Here is a 14,169-nt window from a genome sequence, read left to right as displayed (position 1 = left end):
AACACCTAAAATTCCAAAAGAGGAATTTCATTATTTATTGTGTGACTTGTTGCCTTTGAAATGGAGGCTAGGGATGTTATTATTGATGTTTAAACTAACCATTTTGGATGGATCAATTATTTTTTGGGTACCCATTTCCTTTTTTTTTATATAAATATTTTTCATTCCAGGGCTATTGATTAGTCTTCCTCCCTACTTTTCTCCACGAACGATTCATTTCGTTTTCCCTGTTCGCATCCGATTTTTCATCTACAAATGTTGTTGGTAACCCTGAACCCCTACTTTTGAGGGCCTTGGGGGAGTGGAATTCTTCTTCCTATGAATCTATATCCTCCGCTTGAGTCCCCATGGAGGCTTTCTTTAAGGGAGCATCCCTTCTAGCACTACAAGTGAAGAGGGCTTAGTGGGGCTTGGGGCCTTCCCCATCATCATTTTAGTAGTTAGGATTTCCCATTCTTCTAGAAACATTTTCAAGATATTGAAGCTATTGTTTAGATCTAGGGATCTATTATTATTAATAGTAGAGGTTCCCTCTCTAAGCATTGATCCTTACTTTTTTGGAGACATGGGCCCTTTCCCTTTCTGACTTGTAGTCGCTTGAGGAGGAGCCTGGTTGTTCATCCTTGCGAGGCCTCTTCTCCTATTCTATTGCTGCCATTATTATCCATCATTACTCTACTTTAGCTTCTCTTCTGCCTTATTATTACAATCACGTGTGAAATGGCTATATTCATGGAAAAACTTGCTTTTAAATGGAATTTGATTGCAATCAACTTCTTGTATATGAGATCAATTATATGGGTTTATATTTATTACTGTTGGAAAACACTTGTCTAGCTCCACCGCCACACTCATATTGGTGCAAGTTTGCAACCCTTATTGTGGCTTATCTCGGTCGATGTATTTGCTAGGAATATTTCCTATACTCCTAAAAGTTTCCTCATTCCAACAATGTAGTAGGAAGAAGAGAAGTTTAACCCATACTGAGACTTCTGTTGGAACATCACATTTAGGATTAAAATCTAGACTCCAATGATCTAGATATAACCCTTGGCCCCCCCATGAAGTAGGGTTTATTCCTAAAGATGAGATGCAAATTTGCTTTTCCTTCGGATAGGAAGGTGTAAATTGATTGTCAACAAACTGACATTGAAACCTTATTTTTAATCTTAGGTATCCAGTTCTCGTTAATCCATGCTAGCAGGGATCTCAAAGAGGGTCATAAGTCCATAAAATGACCAATAATCGTCATATCTGCAAGCTTCAGGGTCAATGATTTAGATTGAGGTGTGAACCTCCACCTTTGGAATGTTGTTGATGTTCTTCACAAATTTTGAGGACTCAACATTTTAGAAAAGTGGCCCTCTAGCAACAAGGGCATTAAATTCCACTATGTCTAGAGGGGGTTGCAAGGGTGAGATGGGGGTCCTATTGAACCTTGATCCATTTTCGACAAATAAAGGAAAGCAACAAAGAATAACAGGTTGAGCAATGCGCACTAGGTTTTGCTTGATTTTTCCATAATTAATTTACATTTCAAAACTAAAACAATATTATAATGTTATAAATGATTAAATTTATATATTAAAATATCATTTTATAGTTTATTTTTAATTGAACACTCAATAAATACAACTATATGAATTTATGTTTTATAACTTTTATATATAATTAAAAAACTATTATTTTTTTATAGAATTTTTATTAACAAAAATTCAATAGTTTATATAACTTAATAATTCTCTTTAAATATATTGATGTTTAGGTTTTATGGTTTAATGAATTTATGTTTTATAAATTTTATATATAATTAAAAACTATTATTTTTTTTATAGATTTTATTTAAAAAAAATTAATAGTTTATATAATTTAATAATTTTGTTTTAATATAATGATGTTTAGTTTTTAATGGTTAAATTTAAATTTCTAAATATAATTTTAAATAATATTTCCAATATATAATTGGAAATTTAATAATATATTGACTTTTAATTATTATAAATTATTATTATTAATATTGTTTTTTATTTTTATTTAATATAAATTGGTTTTTTTACATAAAGAATCATTAAAAGAATTTTAAATATTAGTTAAATTTTGTATTTATTTATTTATTTTATTTTTTTTAATTTAATAGTAAATCATACAAATTGTTATATAAATTTAGAAAAATAAGCATTTACATTTTAATAAGACATTTTTTAACCTCAACCTCAACTATGCGCAACAGGTACTCATTCCTTGTCCAATGATCACACACAACAGGAGCTCCTTCCCCGAAACCCAAGAGCCTCAAGCCTCTACGCTACTCTGAGCATGACGAACGAGCTACCTTCTTACAAACTCTATGACCTCCCAGAAGTAGTGACACAAAGCTTATTCTCTTCACTAACATGACAAGGCTAAGAACCCAAAGGAATTGCTTCAAATTCCCTGCATGCCTCCCAATGTAGTAACTCCACTGATTAGCCAATTGCCAATAGTCTGAAAGGTAAGCCTTAGTGCCGAATTGGAGCCTTTGTGCAACCAAATAAATTCTACTGGTCACGGGTTGCCCCGCGACTAATGGACGTCCAACCCCAACATCCATGTAGACGAAGAGAGCAAAATCCCAATTGTAAGCATCGATCCTAGCTGCCAGAGAATTGCGAGGATGATCAACATTGGAATTATCCCACACCATGGCTCAAATGGAAACCTAAAGAATATTGTGATTCTCCATGAAACCAGATGAATGAATACTATCTTTGCACGGTGGAGCATTGGGACAACACAATTGACCCTCAGGTCGAATTGCCTTATAATCATCACACACCATCATAAACCAAACACTATGGTACTGGATTGCATTAACGGTAAAGGATCTAGGCATGAGTGAATTTAATGAAGCATACAACTAAGCTATGGTTGATGGATGACCCCCCACGTGGAGAGCCAAGTCGCCGAGAGCAGTCTTGTCAATTGGAAGACTACATTGGCACCCACGGTGGGGGTGAACATGCACATATACATTAAAAACAATAAATTCCTTGTTTGATGGGAGATGAAGCAAGTGAATCATCAACCAATGAGGCACCAAATGTGGGTCAATCAACCTGAAAATAGAGGTAGACCAAATTTAGAGCCCCCTAGAAGCCCCATGTGATCCAATCACTCTAAGCTCAGAATTATTACAAATTTTTGAAAACTTTTGGAGGGTCTCTTGCTAGCCCATATTTGTCTCATGGAGCAAGAGGATGGCCAACATTTCATTTTTTATTATAGATTTAAATTTAGACATATATTTATCGAAGCCTAACCCCCTGCAATTCCAAAAGAGGAATTTCATTGTTTATTGTGTGATTTGTTACATCTGGAATGGAGGCCATGGATGTTTTTATTGATGTTTATACTCACCATTTTGGATGGATCGATTATTGTTTGGGTAACCATTTCCTTTTCTTTGTTTTAATAAATTATTTTCATTCGAGAGCTATCGATTTGTCTTCCTCCCTACTTTTCTCCGTGAATGATTTATTTCCTTTTCCGTGTTCGCATCTAATTTTTCATCTACAAATCTTGTTGGTAACTCTGAACCCTGAGTTTTTAGATCCTTGGGGGAGTGGAATTCTTCTTCTTATGAACCTATATCCTCCCCTTGAGTCCCCATAGAGGCTTTCTCTAACGGAGAATCCCTTCTGGCGCTACAAGATAAAAGGGCTTAGTGGGGCTTGGGGCCTTCCCCATCATCATTTTAGTAGTGAGGATTTCCCATTCTTCTAGAAAATGTTTCAAGATATCGAAGCTATTGTTTGGATCAGGGGATCTATTTTTATTAATAGTAGAGGTTCCCTCTCTAGGCATTGACCCTTACTTTTTTGGAGACATGGGCCCTTCCCCTTTCCGCCTTGTTGTCGCTTGAGGAGGAGCTTGGTTGTTCATCCTTGTGAGGCCTCTTCTCCTACTCTATTGCTGCCATTATTATCCATCATTACTCTACTTTAGCTTCTATTCTGCCTTCTTATTGCAATCACGTGTGAAATGACTATATTCATTGAAAAACTTGCATTTAAATGGAATTTGATTGTAATCAACTTCTTGTATATGAGATCAATTATCTAGGTTTATATTTATTACTGTTGGTAACACTTGTCTAGCTCCACCTCCACACAGATCTTGGTGCAAGTTTGCAACCCTTCCTTTGGCTTATCTCGGTTGATGTATTTGCTAAGAATAATTCCTATACTCTTATCCTCATTCCAACAATGTAGTAGGAAGAAGAGAAGTTTAAGCCATAGTGAGACTTTTGTTGGACCATCACATTCAGGATTAAAATCTGGCCTCCAGTGATCTAGATATAACCCTTGGCCCTCCCATGAATTAGGGATTATTACTAAAGATGAGATCCAAATTTGCTTTTCCTTTGGACATGAAGATGTAAATCAATTGTCAACAAACTGACATTGAAACCTTATTTTTAATCTTGGGTATCTAGTTCTCATCGATCCATGCCCGCAGGGATCTCAAGAAGGATCATAAGCCCATAAAATGACAAATAATCCTTCAGGGTCATTGATTTAGATTGAAGTGTGAACCTCTACCTTTGGAATGTTGTTGATCTTCTTAAAAAAAATTGAGGATTCAACATTCTAGAAAAGTGGCCCTCTAGCAAGAAGGGCATTAAGTTCCACTATGTCTGGAGGGGGTTGTGGGGGTGAGATGGGGTCCTCTTGAACCTTGATCCATTTTCGACAAATAAAGGAAAGCAACAAAGGATAACGAGTTGAGCAATGCGCACTAGCACTAGGTTTTGTTTGATTTTTCCATAATTAATTTACATTTGAAAACTAAAACAATATTATAATGTTATAAATGATTATATTTATATATTACAATATTATTTTATAATTTATTCTTAATTGAACACTTAATAAATACAGTTATATATGAATTTATGTTTTATAAAATTTATATATAATTAAAAAACTATTTTTTTTTATAAATTTTATTAAAAAAAATCAATATTTTATATATCTTAATAATTCTCTTTTAATATATCGATGTTTAATAATTCTCTTTTAATATATCGATGTTTATTTTTTAATGGTTTAATGAATTTATGTTTTATAAATTTTATATATAATTAGAAATCTATTATTTCCTTTTGTAAATTTTATTAAAAAAATTTCAATAGTTTATATAACTTAATAATTCTCTTTAATATATTGATATTGATGTTTATTTTTTAATGGTTAAATTTAAATTTCTAAATAAAATTTTAAATTGTATTTCCAATATATAATTGCAAATTTAATAATATATTGACTTTTAATTATTATTATTATTGTTTTTTATTGTATTTCCAATATATAATTGGATTTAATAATATATTGACTTTTAGTTATTATTATTATTGTTTTTTATTTTTATTTAAACATAAATTGGTTTTTTACATAAAGAATCATTAATATATATATATATATATATATAATTTAGTAGTAAATCATACAAATTGTTATATAAATTTAGAATAATAAGCACTTACATTTTATGAAGACACTTTTTAAAATACAAATTAATAGAGTAATAATTAATTTTTGATTTAACATTTTAAATAAAATTAATTGAATCTTAAAAACACTTAATCATCTCAATCTTCTAACCTTCCTTCAGTATTAAAATTTCTTTTGAAAGAACATCAATTTAATAATTAAATTCATGATAAATATGCTCAATACTAATTTAACTATAGTGATCCAATGAATCAATCTATTATAACTTTAGAATCCTCAACACCTTTAAAGGCCAATGTCTTTTATTTTTCTCAAAATAAGAGGAATTTCAAAGAGCTATTAATTTATTTCTACAACTCTCATATTTGAAGTTGGAAAGATAATAAGGCTAATATTTTAATTGTAGTGATCCAATGAATCAATCTATTATAATTTTAGAATCCTCAACACCTTTAAAGACCAATGCCTTTTATTTTTCTCAAAATAAAAGGAATTTCAAAGAGCTACTAATTCATCTCGGGTATTGGTTCCTCAACTTTGTACTAGCTTTATCAAATAATAATGATGTGTAGGTTCCTCAACTTTTTGTTAGCTTTATCAAATAATAATGATGTGTATTTAAATGAGCATAATACTAACTCCATAAAGACCTGGAACCATTGACATGCTGTATTGAAAAACTCCAAGGTAAATTATGTTTAAAATTGAGACCATGGTGAGACTTACCTATAGGGACCACATTATCCTTCTTTATTTTAACTTAAAATTCCCTATAAAAAATCCAAGATAAGTTGTGTTTAAAATTGGGACTGTTATCACTCAGATTTTCCTTGAAGTTGTTGGGAAGAGGAAAGGGGTCCGAGGTAACCACAAACCAACTTTTAGATACAGAATCTAGCCAATCTGTATCGAGACAGGGCTCTCTCTTTATGATTTAGCTTTGATTTGGAAAGGTTTTAGGCTGGTTGTGAAGTTTAGGAGTTTTGTTTGAATTTGGGTGGTGAGATTCAATAGCAGAAGGGTAGGACTAAGTACTTTAGGCCATTGGGCTAATGGAGTCAAAGAAGATGGCTTAACTGGATTTAGTTTCTTAACAAAGGATGGTTTCACAGGGCAAGATGGTCAAACAGGGAACAAATAAAGATTTAGAATAAATGGAATGGGTTCAAAATGGTTGAAGGGTAGTTAAGAATCCTTCAGCCTATTTAAAGAGGGAACGTGAATGATTACTAATAAAGAGCAATTAAGAATTCTTTACTAAATAATCAAAATGAACAAACTAGAAAACAAGAGCAATTAAGATTTCACTGTTTATTCTAATTCAGAAGAAAACATAGAGAATGATAACGATTGAAAATAGAGTGCAATTAAGCATATTCTGAATTAATATTTTTCAATTATCATTCATATATGAAACATAGATGACATAAAAAACAAGGAAAACTTTAAAACACAAGGTATAGAGAACTTATTGATCTGGAGTTTGATTCAAGAAATTTGTGGAAAGTCCTTTGCTTCAATTCTTCATCCAGCAAGCCATACAAAAGTTGGTCCAATCAGCACTTTATTCCAAAGTAATCAATATTACAACAATGTCTAAGAATCCACCCCAAAATACTTCAAATGAAGAAGTATTTATACTAATTGTAAACTGAAATGTTTTGAAAAAATATCCAGATTAGTTTCACAAATATCTCCAATTGGTTACATTAATAGAACTTTAATAAAGGACATTCAAAACTAATGAATCTATTTGGCACTATGTTTATGGATTTATGGTGACAAAGAAGAGAAAGTCAAATTTGGTAGCAACTCTTAGTTGATGATGAGGCATCCCAGTCACTAATTGCATCCTTCCTTTGTGCATTCTGCCCCAGAAATTCTGCAAACTTGGGGTCCAATGATTTGCTTGTATATCGTAATCCGAGATAGATATGTAACAACTGAAAGAGGTTATGGTAGATAATAACGTTTGTGAGATAAACCTCTCTCAGTTGCACAAAATTCAACTCCAGCTGTCCACGATATTCTTTGCCAAAAGATGTCAAAAACACGATGTTTCACAAACTCAAAAACAGGTTGTGAGAACATGCACTTATCTCCCTCTTGGTAATACCTGTGTAAAACGTGAGAGAGGTTTTTGTAGATTGGCCTGTTAGGAACAAAAACCTCCTCCCGTTTCTCAAGATACTTCTTGGATTGGCCACAATAGTTTCTGCAAAACTATGACTTAAACGGGAAATTTCTGAAGAGTGTACAATTTTTGCTCTAATTTCATCTTTTAACCTTAAACTTCTTTTGACTGTTTTTCACTTCTACTTTGGATAAAATTCATTGTAGCTGGTGAAAGTGTTTTCATCTTTATTTAACCCTTAATGTCTTCATGTTTACTTTTACTGTTTACTGTTTACTTTTTACTTTTACCGCTCTATTTTTTCATCTTTCTTCACTTTGACATGAATTTGTATACTCTGTTTTGTAACTATCTTCCCTGTTGTTTAACTTCATGATAGCTGATTTACTTGACTTGGTCTTCAATCTGATACTCTTTAATCCTGATACACTTTGACTGTTCTTTACTGTGTCCTTTTACCTTCACTGTATATTTTAGGTTTTTACTGTCTATTTCAACAGTAAATCGTTTAATTTCATGTTTCCTCTACTTGTCTTTTTACTGTATGTTTTATCTTCTATCTCTGTTTGAATAGATTTGATAACAATCTTGGAGTAAACAGGTCTTATGACTAGTATTAAGACTGTTTATCCAAGGATGTGGTCTTCTGATCACTTGTAAAACAAAACAAATTGTTAAGAAAACATTGGTTTGCAGGGGAGGTCGAAAAGGTTTCATTTGAGCTTGAAAGGTTTGTGGAGTGAGTCCAAAATGCTTTTCGGGAGGTGAACCATGCTCGAATCGGTTAACAGAGGCTTTAGGTGGCGCAGATGGGTTACATAGGGTTTTATTGCACAATCAGGTGAAAAACGAGCAAAACTGGGGTTTTTGTATTTAAACGGGTAAATGGTTGATATTGGCGGGCGAATGACAATTGGCGGTAATAGAAGGATGAGAAGTTTTGTTGTTTATGGGAGGCGGTAAGCGGGTTTCATCGCACCGCTTTTGGGAGGCGAGTGGTATTGAGGGAGGGCCACGCGATTCCATACACTGTGTGACACGTAGCATAGGTACTATTCACGAAACCGCTCTCCATCACGTGCTAAATGTCGACCAAAAGGATCGTGCGATATGTGCGATGACCGTTGGATCTGCGGGAGCCGATCGGACGGTTGTCGGGGAGGTGAAGTGGTGGAAGGTTAAAGGAGGGTGGGCCCAATATAATTTAAAGGAATTAATCATATCGGGGGTGATGCGATTGGTTATAGAGTTATTAATTAGTCCAAATGACATTAATAATCCTTATTAAATGGTGGCGGGGTTGGGTTCTTAATTAACTACGGATTAGTTAATTAATCCCATTTTATTGTTTGATTTATGGTTATATTTAACCATCGGGGCAGGATATGTAATATTTGGGGTTTTGTGTAATAATATAATATGGGCGTGGGTAATTTTGTTTTATAGGGGAATTATATAATAAAACATTAGTGGTTAATATGACCAAAATGAATGGGACAACAATGAGTGACTTTATGAAAGGGTGAATATTGATGAAGGGAATTTAAGTGCTTTAGGTATTTCAAATTATTGGGCCGAGGTTCCGGTCCCTCCAAAAGTCAGAGAAATGCTCTGAACCCCCCTAACTTGTTTATAGGTACCCTTAGCACTTAGGGGAAATTAACGAATTTTTTAGGAAAAATGGAGTAAGGAAGTTAATTAGTTTGACTTTGTCTCCTTGATGTGTTGTCTCCAATGTGAGTTGTGCTTTGTTCAAGTGATGAAAGCAAAAGATCTAAGCATTTAACTTAACATTCACCACACATTTATTCTGCAACCACCATCTACTTACCCTACCTACTTTATCCTAGCATTTTTACTTCTTTATTAGGGTGCACTTAAACTGGCAAACCCTTATCACACTCAATCTAAGTCTAGCCTTATTACATCCAAGGGCTCAACTTAAACTGTTGAGCTCCTTTTATTCACTCTACCTATCTACTTATCTGCCAAGATTAAACTGTTTGGTCAAATCTTTATTCTCTAGCTCTACAACATGAAATTGAAATATGAACTAGCCAAGCTTAAGCTGTTTGACTATTCATAAATTGTGGCATAGATGACAAGCTGCACACAATTGTTTATTCTACAACAGTAAAAAGTAGTGGCATTTAGACTTGCACACTTTCCTTGGTCTTTCTTTTTGTTGGGATTCATTTTCTTTCTTTTTTTGACCATTTCTTTATTCTTTTTTGCCCATTGATTTTTCTTTTAGGGCATACTCTTTTTACATTTTTTTATTTTTTTATTTTTTGGAAAATATGGAAAACCTTTTCAACAAGGAAAGGTATGAACATATTACATAGCACATTAAGTCAATCATGATATATGACACCTATTGGTATAGGAGCATAACAGGGACCATGTCGAGACTTAACTATAGGGACCACATTATCCTTCATTCTTTTAGCTTAAAATACTCTAAACAAAATTCCAAAGTAAATTATGTTTAAAAATAGGAACATGTAGAGACTTAGTTATAGGGATCACATTATCCTTCCTTCTTTTGGTAAAAGTCAAGGAAATCATGTGTGACCAAACTTGGGTTGCCTTTTGTACTTTTAAATAGCGCCCAACTTTTATAAAGCCATAATTATGAAGAACATAAGAAGTTAGCCCAATAAAAGATATAACCAATTTTTATAAAGCCATAATTATGAAGAACATAAGAAGTTAGCCCAATAAAAGATATAACCATCTTATTATGTATCAATTACCTCATATTTTAATGGTGCCACATAATTCTTGAAACCATTTCAAAATTTAAAGAACGTCTTAACACACTTGCAAAATGAAAAAGATGAAACAAAAAAACAATTCATTGATTCTTTGTAAAACATTTGTTTAATCCTCTTTATCTAAACCTCTTTTTTTCCTTCCTTTCTTTCTTTCTTTCTATTATCCTCATGTCAAAACATTGTTTCTCATTGCTATCCACAAAAAAAAAAACCTTTTACTTTTCCATTTCCAAAAAAATCAACCACAACCATTTACCCTCACGTTCCCCATCAAAAGCAAAAGCAACTCCATACCCTAGCTTTGCATTTAGAATACTTATAGCCTTATTCGATTACTAAACTAGCTGATCTTCCTCTTCATTCAAAATGATTGCATAATAGGAAAGAGTTTGAGTATAAATAATTCATTCTTTCATGAGGCCCTCGTATAGGCCAATATTGTCTTCTAAGAATAAGGGTGGAAACAGAATGGTTGATAATCCTATTTTCTTACACGTACAAACTTGATAGGTCCATAATCACTTAAATGATTCGTCAATTCTGGGAGAAAAAAAAAATAAAAAACTTAGATTATCATATTTTCGTAAGTGTACAAACTTAAAAATAAAATACTTAGATTATTATATTTTCGTAAGTGTACAAACTTGATAAGTCCACACCGATTGGAACGATTTCTAAATTCTTAAAACAAAATATTTACCACATACCTATTTTCCAAGCCATCCACCATCCCAAAACCGAAATGACAGAAATCACACTCTTCTAAATAATGATATTTTATTTATAAATTAAATATAACTTTAAAACCGATAGCAATCATGTAAAAAGGCAACAATATTTAATTAAACAAGGACATAGTCAACACCAGCCATTCCACGTGAAGACGACTTTAAAGGCATTGATATTCACGGTTCTATTTGTTTTTTAAAATATTAACATTAAGACAATGTCTCAGATAGGTGTTCTTTCAGATTTTCTCTTCTATAATAGATGTAGCCTACGCCAAAATAAACTACGAATAGACTTCAGATAACTTACGAATAAACTTCGGATATTACGCGACACAAATAGAGTCTGATACAAACAGTTCTAATAGACATCCCGTGGCAGGCGTAGCACGGGAATAATTTCTAGTGGCACCGCCTTCGCCATGGTAATTCCAAACTTCTCTGTCATGTCCACTTCTTCTGCACTCATGCCCTTCACAGGTGCCCACACGAATGAATGGATGAGAGAAGCCAATACCAGATGAATCATCCGACTCGCCAACGGAAGCCCCAAGCATATTCTCCTTCCTGCTCCGAATGGTATCAGCTCGAAGTGTTGTCCTCTGTAATCCACGCTATTCATCTTATCATCCAGAAATCTCTCAGGGACGAATTCCGATGGTTCATTCCAGATGGCAGGGTCCCTTCCGATTGCCCACATGTTGACGATTACCTGGGTGTGTTTGGGTATCAACAATCCCTCAATCTCACAATCACTATCTGCTTTGTGTGGAATGAGCAGAGGAACTACCGGGTGCAACCTGAAAACTTCTTTCACCACTGCATAAAGATAAGGGAGACGGTCGGTGTCACTTTCTTCGACCCTTCTGTTGCGCCCAACTACCTGGTCCAACTCGGCCTGGGCTCGTTTCATTCTCTCCGGATTGCGTATGAGTTCTGCCATCGCCCACTCCATGGTCTTCGCAGTAGTGTCGCTTCCCGCCGCAAATATGTCCTGCATCAAGCAATTGGCCATAAGAGAAATTACTTTGGCAGTATGAATTCACTAGTAAACTCCGATACTTTAGAATAAGATACCATCTATCATTAAATACGCCAATAGCCTTATTGTATGATACCAACAACGGAGAATGGAAATGATTACAGTTAAGTAGACTCTGATGTCGGTGAGAGTAAAATCATCCCCTCTCATTTCCAGCAGAGCGTTCAACAGATCCTCAGTACCATCACTCGCGTCCGTCGTTTTGCCTTTTGTGGCGAGGCGGTTCTCTATGAATTTGTCAATAATACCAAATTCCCTTCCCAAATAGAATGCTGCGTTACGTCTCACGCCCTGAGGATCCATCCACTGAAGAAAGGGAAAGTAGTCCGCCAAATTGGGAGCTCCTCCATTCACCGCCCATTGCGAAATACCATCTTTGAACTCTTGGAAAGCTGGAGAATTGGGATGGAACATGTCTTTACCAAAGGTCATCTTGCCTAACATATTAACAGCGAAGTGGGACATCATATCTCCGATGTTTACTCTCTTCCCCTCTCTACTTCCCAACAGAATCTGCTTGATTGTTTGGAATACTTCATCTCTTCTCAAATGTTCCAGGGCTTCTAACCTTTTGACGCTGAAGAGCTTTGTATTGGATATGCGTCTGAGCAAACGCCAGTGGGATCCATATTGGGCCCAAATTACTGAGGACTTGTCGTAAGAAAGGCACTGAACTGACTGTATAACCGTTCGGCCCGCAAAAACATGGTCATGGGTCTTGAGAACTTGCTTTGCCATGGCCGGAGAGGAGACTACCACTGTAGTTTTCATTCCGAGAGAGACACACATGAGAGGGCCGTACTTCTGAGCGAGGTGGAAGAGAGCTTCGTGGGGATTGTTACCCAACTGGAACAGGTTTCCCACAATCGGCCATCCTGGAGGTCCCGGAGGAAGCCTGCGATAAGTCTTCCTCCTCCACAGATCAAAGACAAAGAATATAAAGACGGAGGTGAGCCCTGTCACAGAATACCATAACATCCATCCATTATCCATTGAGATTTATTGCAGAGGCTGCTAATTGGCAACTATGGAGAGTTAAGCTAAATAGAACTATAGATAGAGGCAATAAACAAGTATAAATACGCGAATGCGAGCCTTTGCCCTAATTCAAACCATCGATTCACGGAAAAAAATAAAAATTAAAATAAATACATTTCGGCGTTGTCTATTCAGGCCAGAATTTCATGTAGATTGTGTAGATAGAGGTAATAGACAAGTATAAATACACGAATGTAATAGAACAGGGCTCTGCAATTTTGCACAGTTTCAGAAAAATTGAAAAATATTTCTTAAACAATTTGAAATGGAGGATGTTCTCTCGAAGGAAAATCTTCATCGGTATCGACTCATTTGCTGGCTATAGGGGGAATCTCCATGTTCCAGAACCTCTTCTTTTTGTCTTTCACAGATTGGGTATTTTTACCTAGGACAAGATCATTGCGGATTGGAGGGGCCGGCCTTGTGCCTTCTCTGAAGGACGCTGCTGAAATTGGCCTTCCACATGCCTTGTTAACACCGTGGGAAAATGTCAAGAATGCTCTAGCTGAAGGAGGGATAAAGCGTGCCGAGTCCGAAGATCATTTGGTATGGTCCTTATCTCATTCCCTTTCGACAGGGACTGTTAAAGATATCTACTATGATCTTGTTTCCTAAAAGAATATGCCTGCTAGACAGATTTTTCCTCTCAAAGTGATTATTTTCTCATGGTTAGTTTTCTACAACAAAAACTTAACATGGGAAAACTTGAGGAAGAGGTGGTGGCACGGTCCAAGTAGATGTGTGTTGTGCAACACTGAGGAGGAGACAAACTTCCACATGTTCTTCAAATGCGCGGCCTCCCAACAAATCTCGTATGAATTGGCTTCTTCTTTACATTTTCCACACCTGAGTTTCATTTATGTTCATGCAGCTTTTGACTGGTGGGGAAGACAAGAGGAATCAAAGCGTCCAATCCTTCCCATTGTGTTATGGTGTGTCTGGAAATAAAGAAATTTAA

General features: G+C 34.9%; 1 protein-coding gene across 1 annotated transcript; it reads right to left on the bottom strand.

Moving 5' to 3' along the window:
• Window positions 1–11,222: 11,222 nt before the first annotated feature.
• Window positions 11,223–13,564, bottom strand: LOC149231901 (cytochrome P450 76T24-like). The gene is made up of 2 exons (XM_089376386.1): window positions 12,276–13,564; window positions 11,223–12,125 (listed from the first exon to the last, which is right to left on the bottom strand). The coding sequence occupies exons 1-2, from the start codon at window positions 13,164–13,166 to the stop codon at window positions 11,493–11,495; spliced, it is 1,524 nt and encodes a 507-aa protein (XP_089232512.1). The 5' UTR covers window positions 13,167–13,564; the 3' UTR covers window positions 11,223–11,492.
• Window positions 13,565–14,169: the final 605 nt, after the last annotated feature.

Source organism: Pinus tabuliformis, chromosome J (genome assembly GCF_031772625.1).
Source record: "Pinus tabuliformis cultivar Carrire ecotype Pingquan chromosome J, CPIR1, whole genome shotgun sequence".
NCBI classification, from domain to species: Eukaryota; Viridiplantae; Streptophyta; class Pinopsida; order Pinales; family Pinaceae; genus Pinus; species Pinus tabuliformis.
Note: the sequence above shows the minus strand (reverse complement) of the source record. Positions and strands in the feature narration are given on the sequence as shown.

Bases quoted from the DNA above. Each gene is read 5' to 3' on its own strand.
- LOC149231901 (XM_089376386.1), bottom strand. From the start codon at position 13,166: ATGGATAATGGATGGATGTTATGGTATTCTGTGACAGGGCTCACCTCC. The intron at 12,126-12,275 runs GTAATCATTTCC...TGCTTGATGCAG, and splicing joins ACATCAGAGTCTACTTAACT to GACATATTTGCGGCGGGAAG.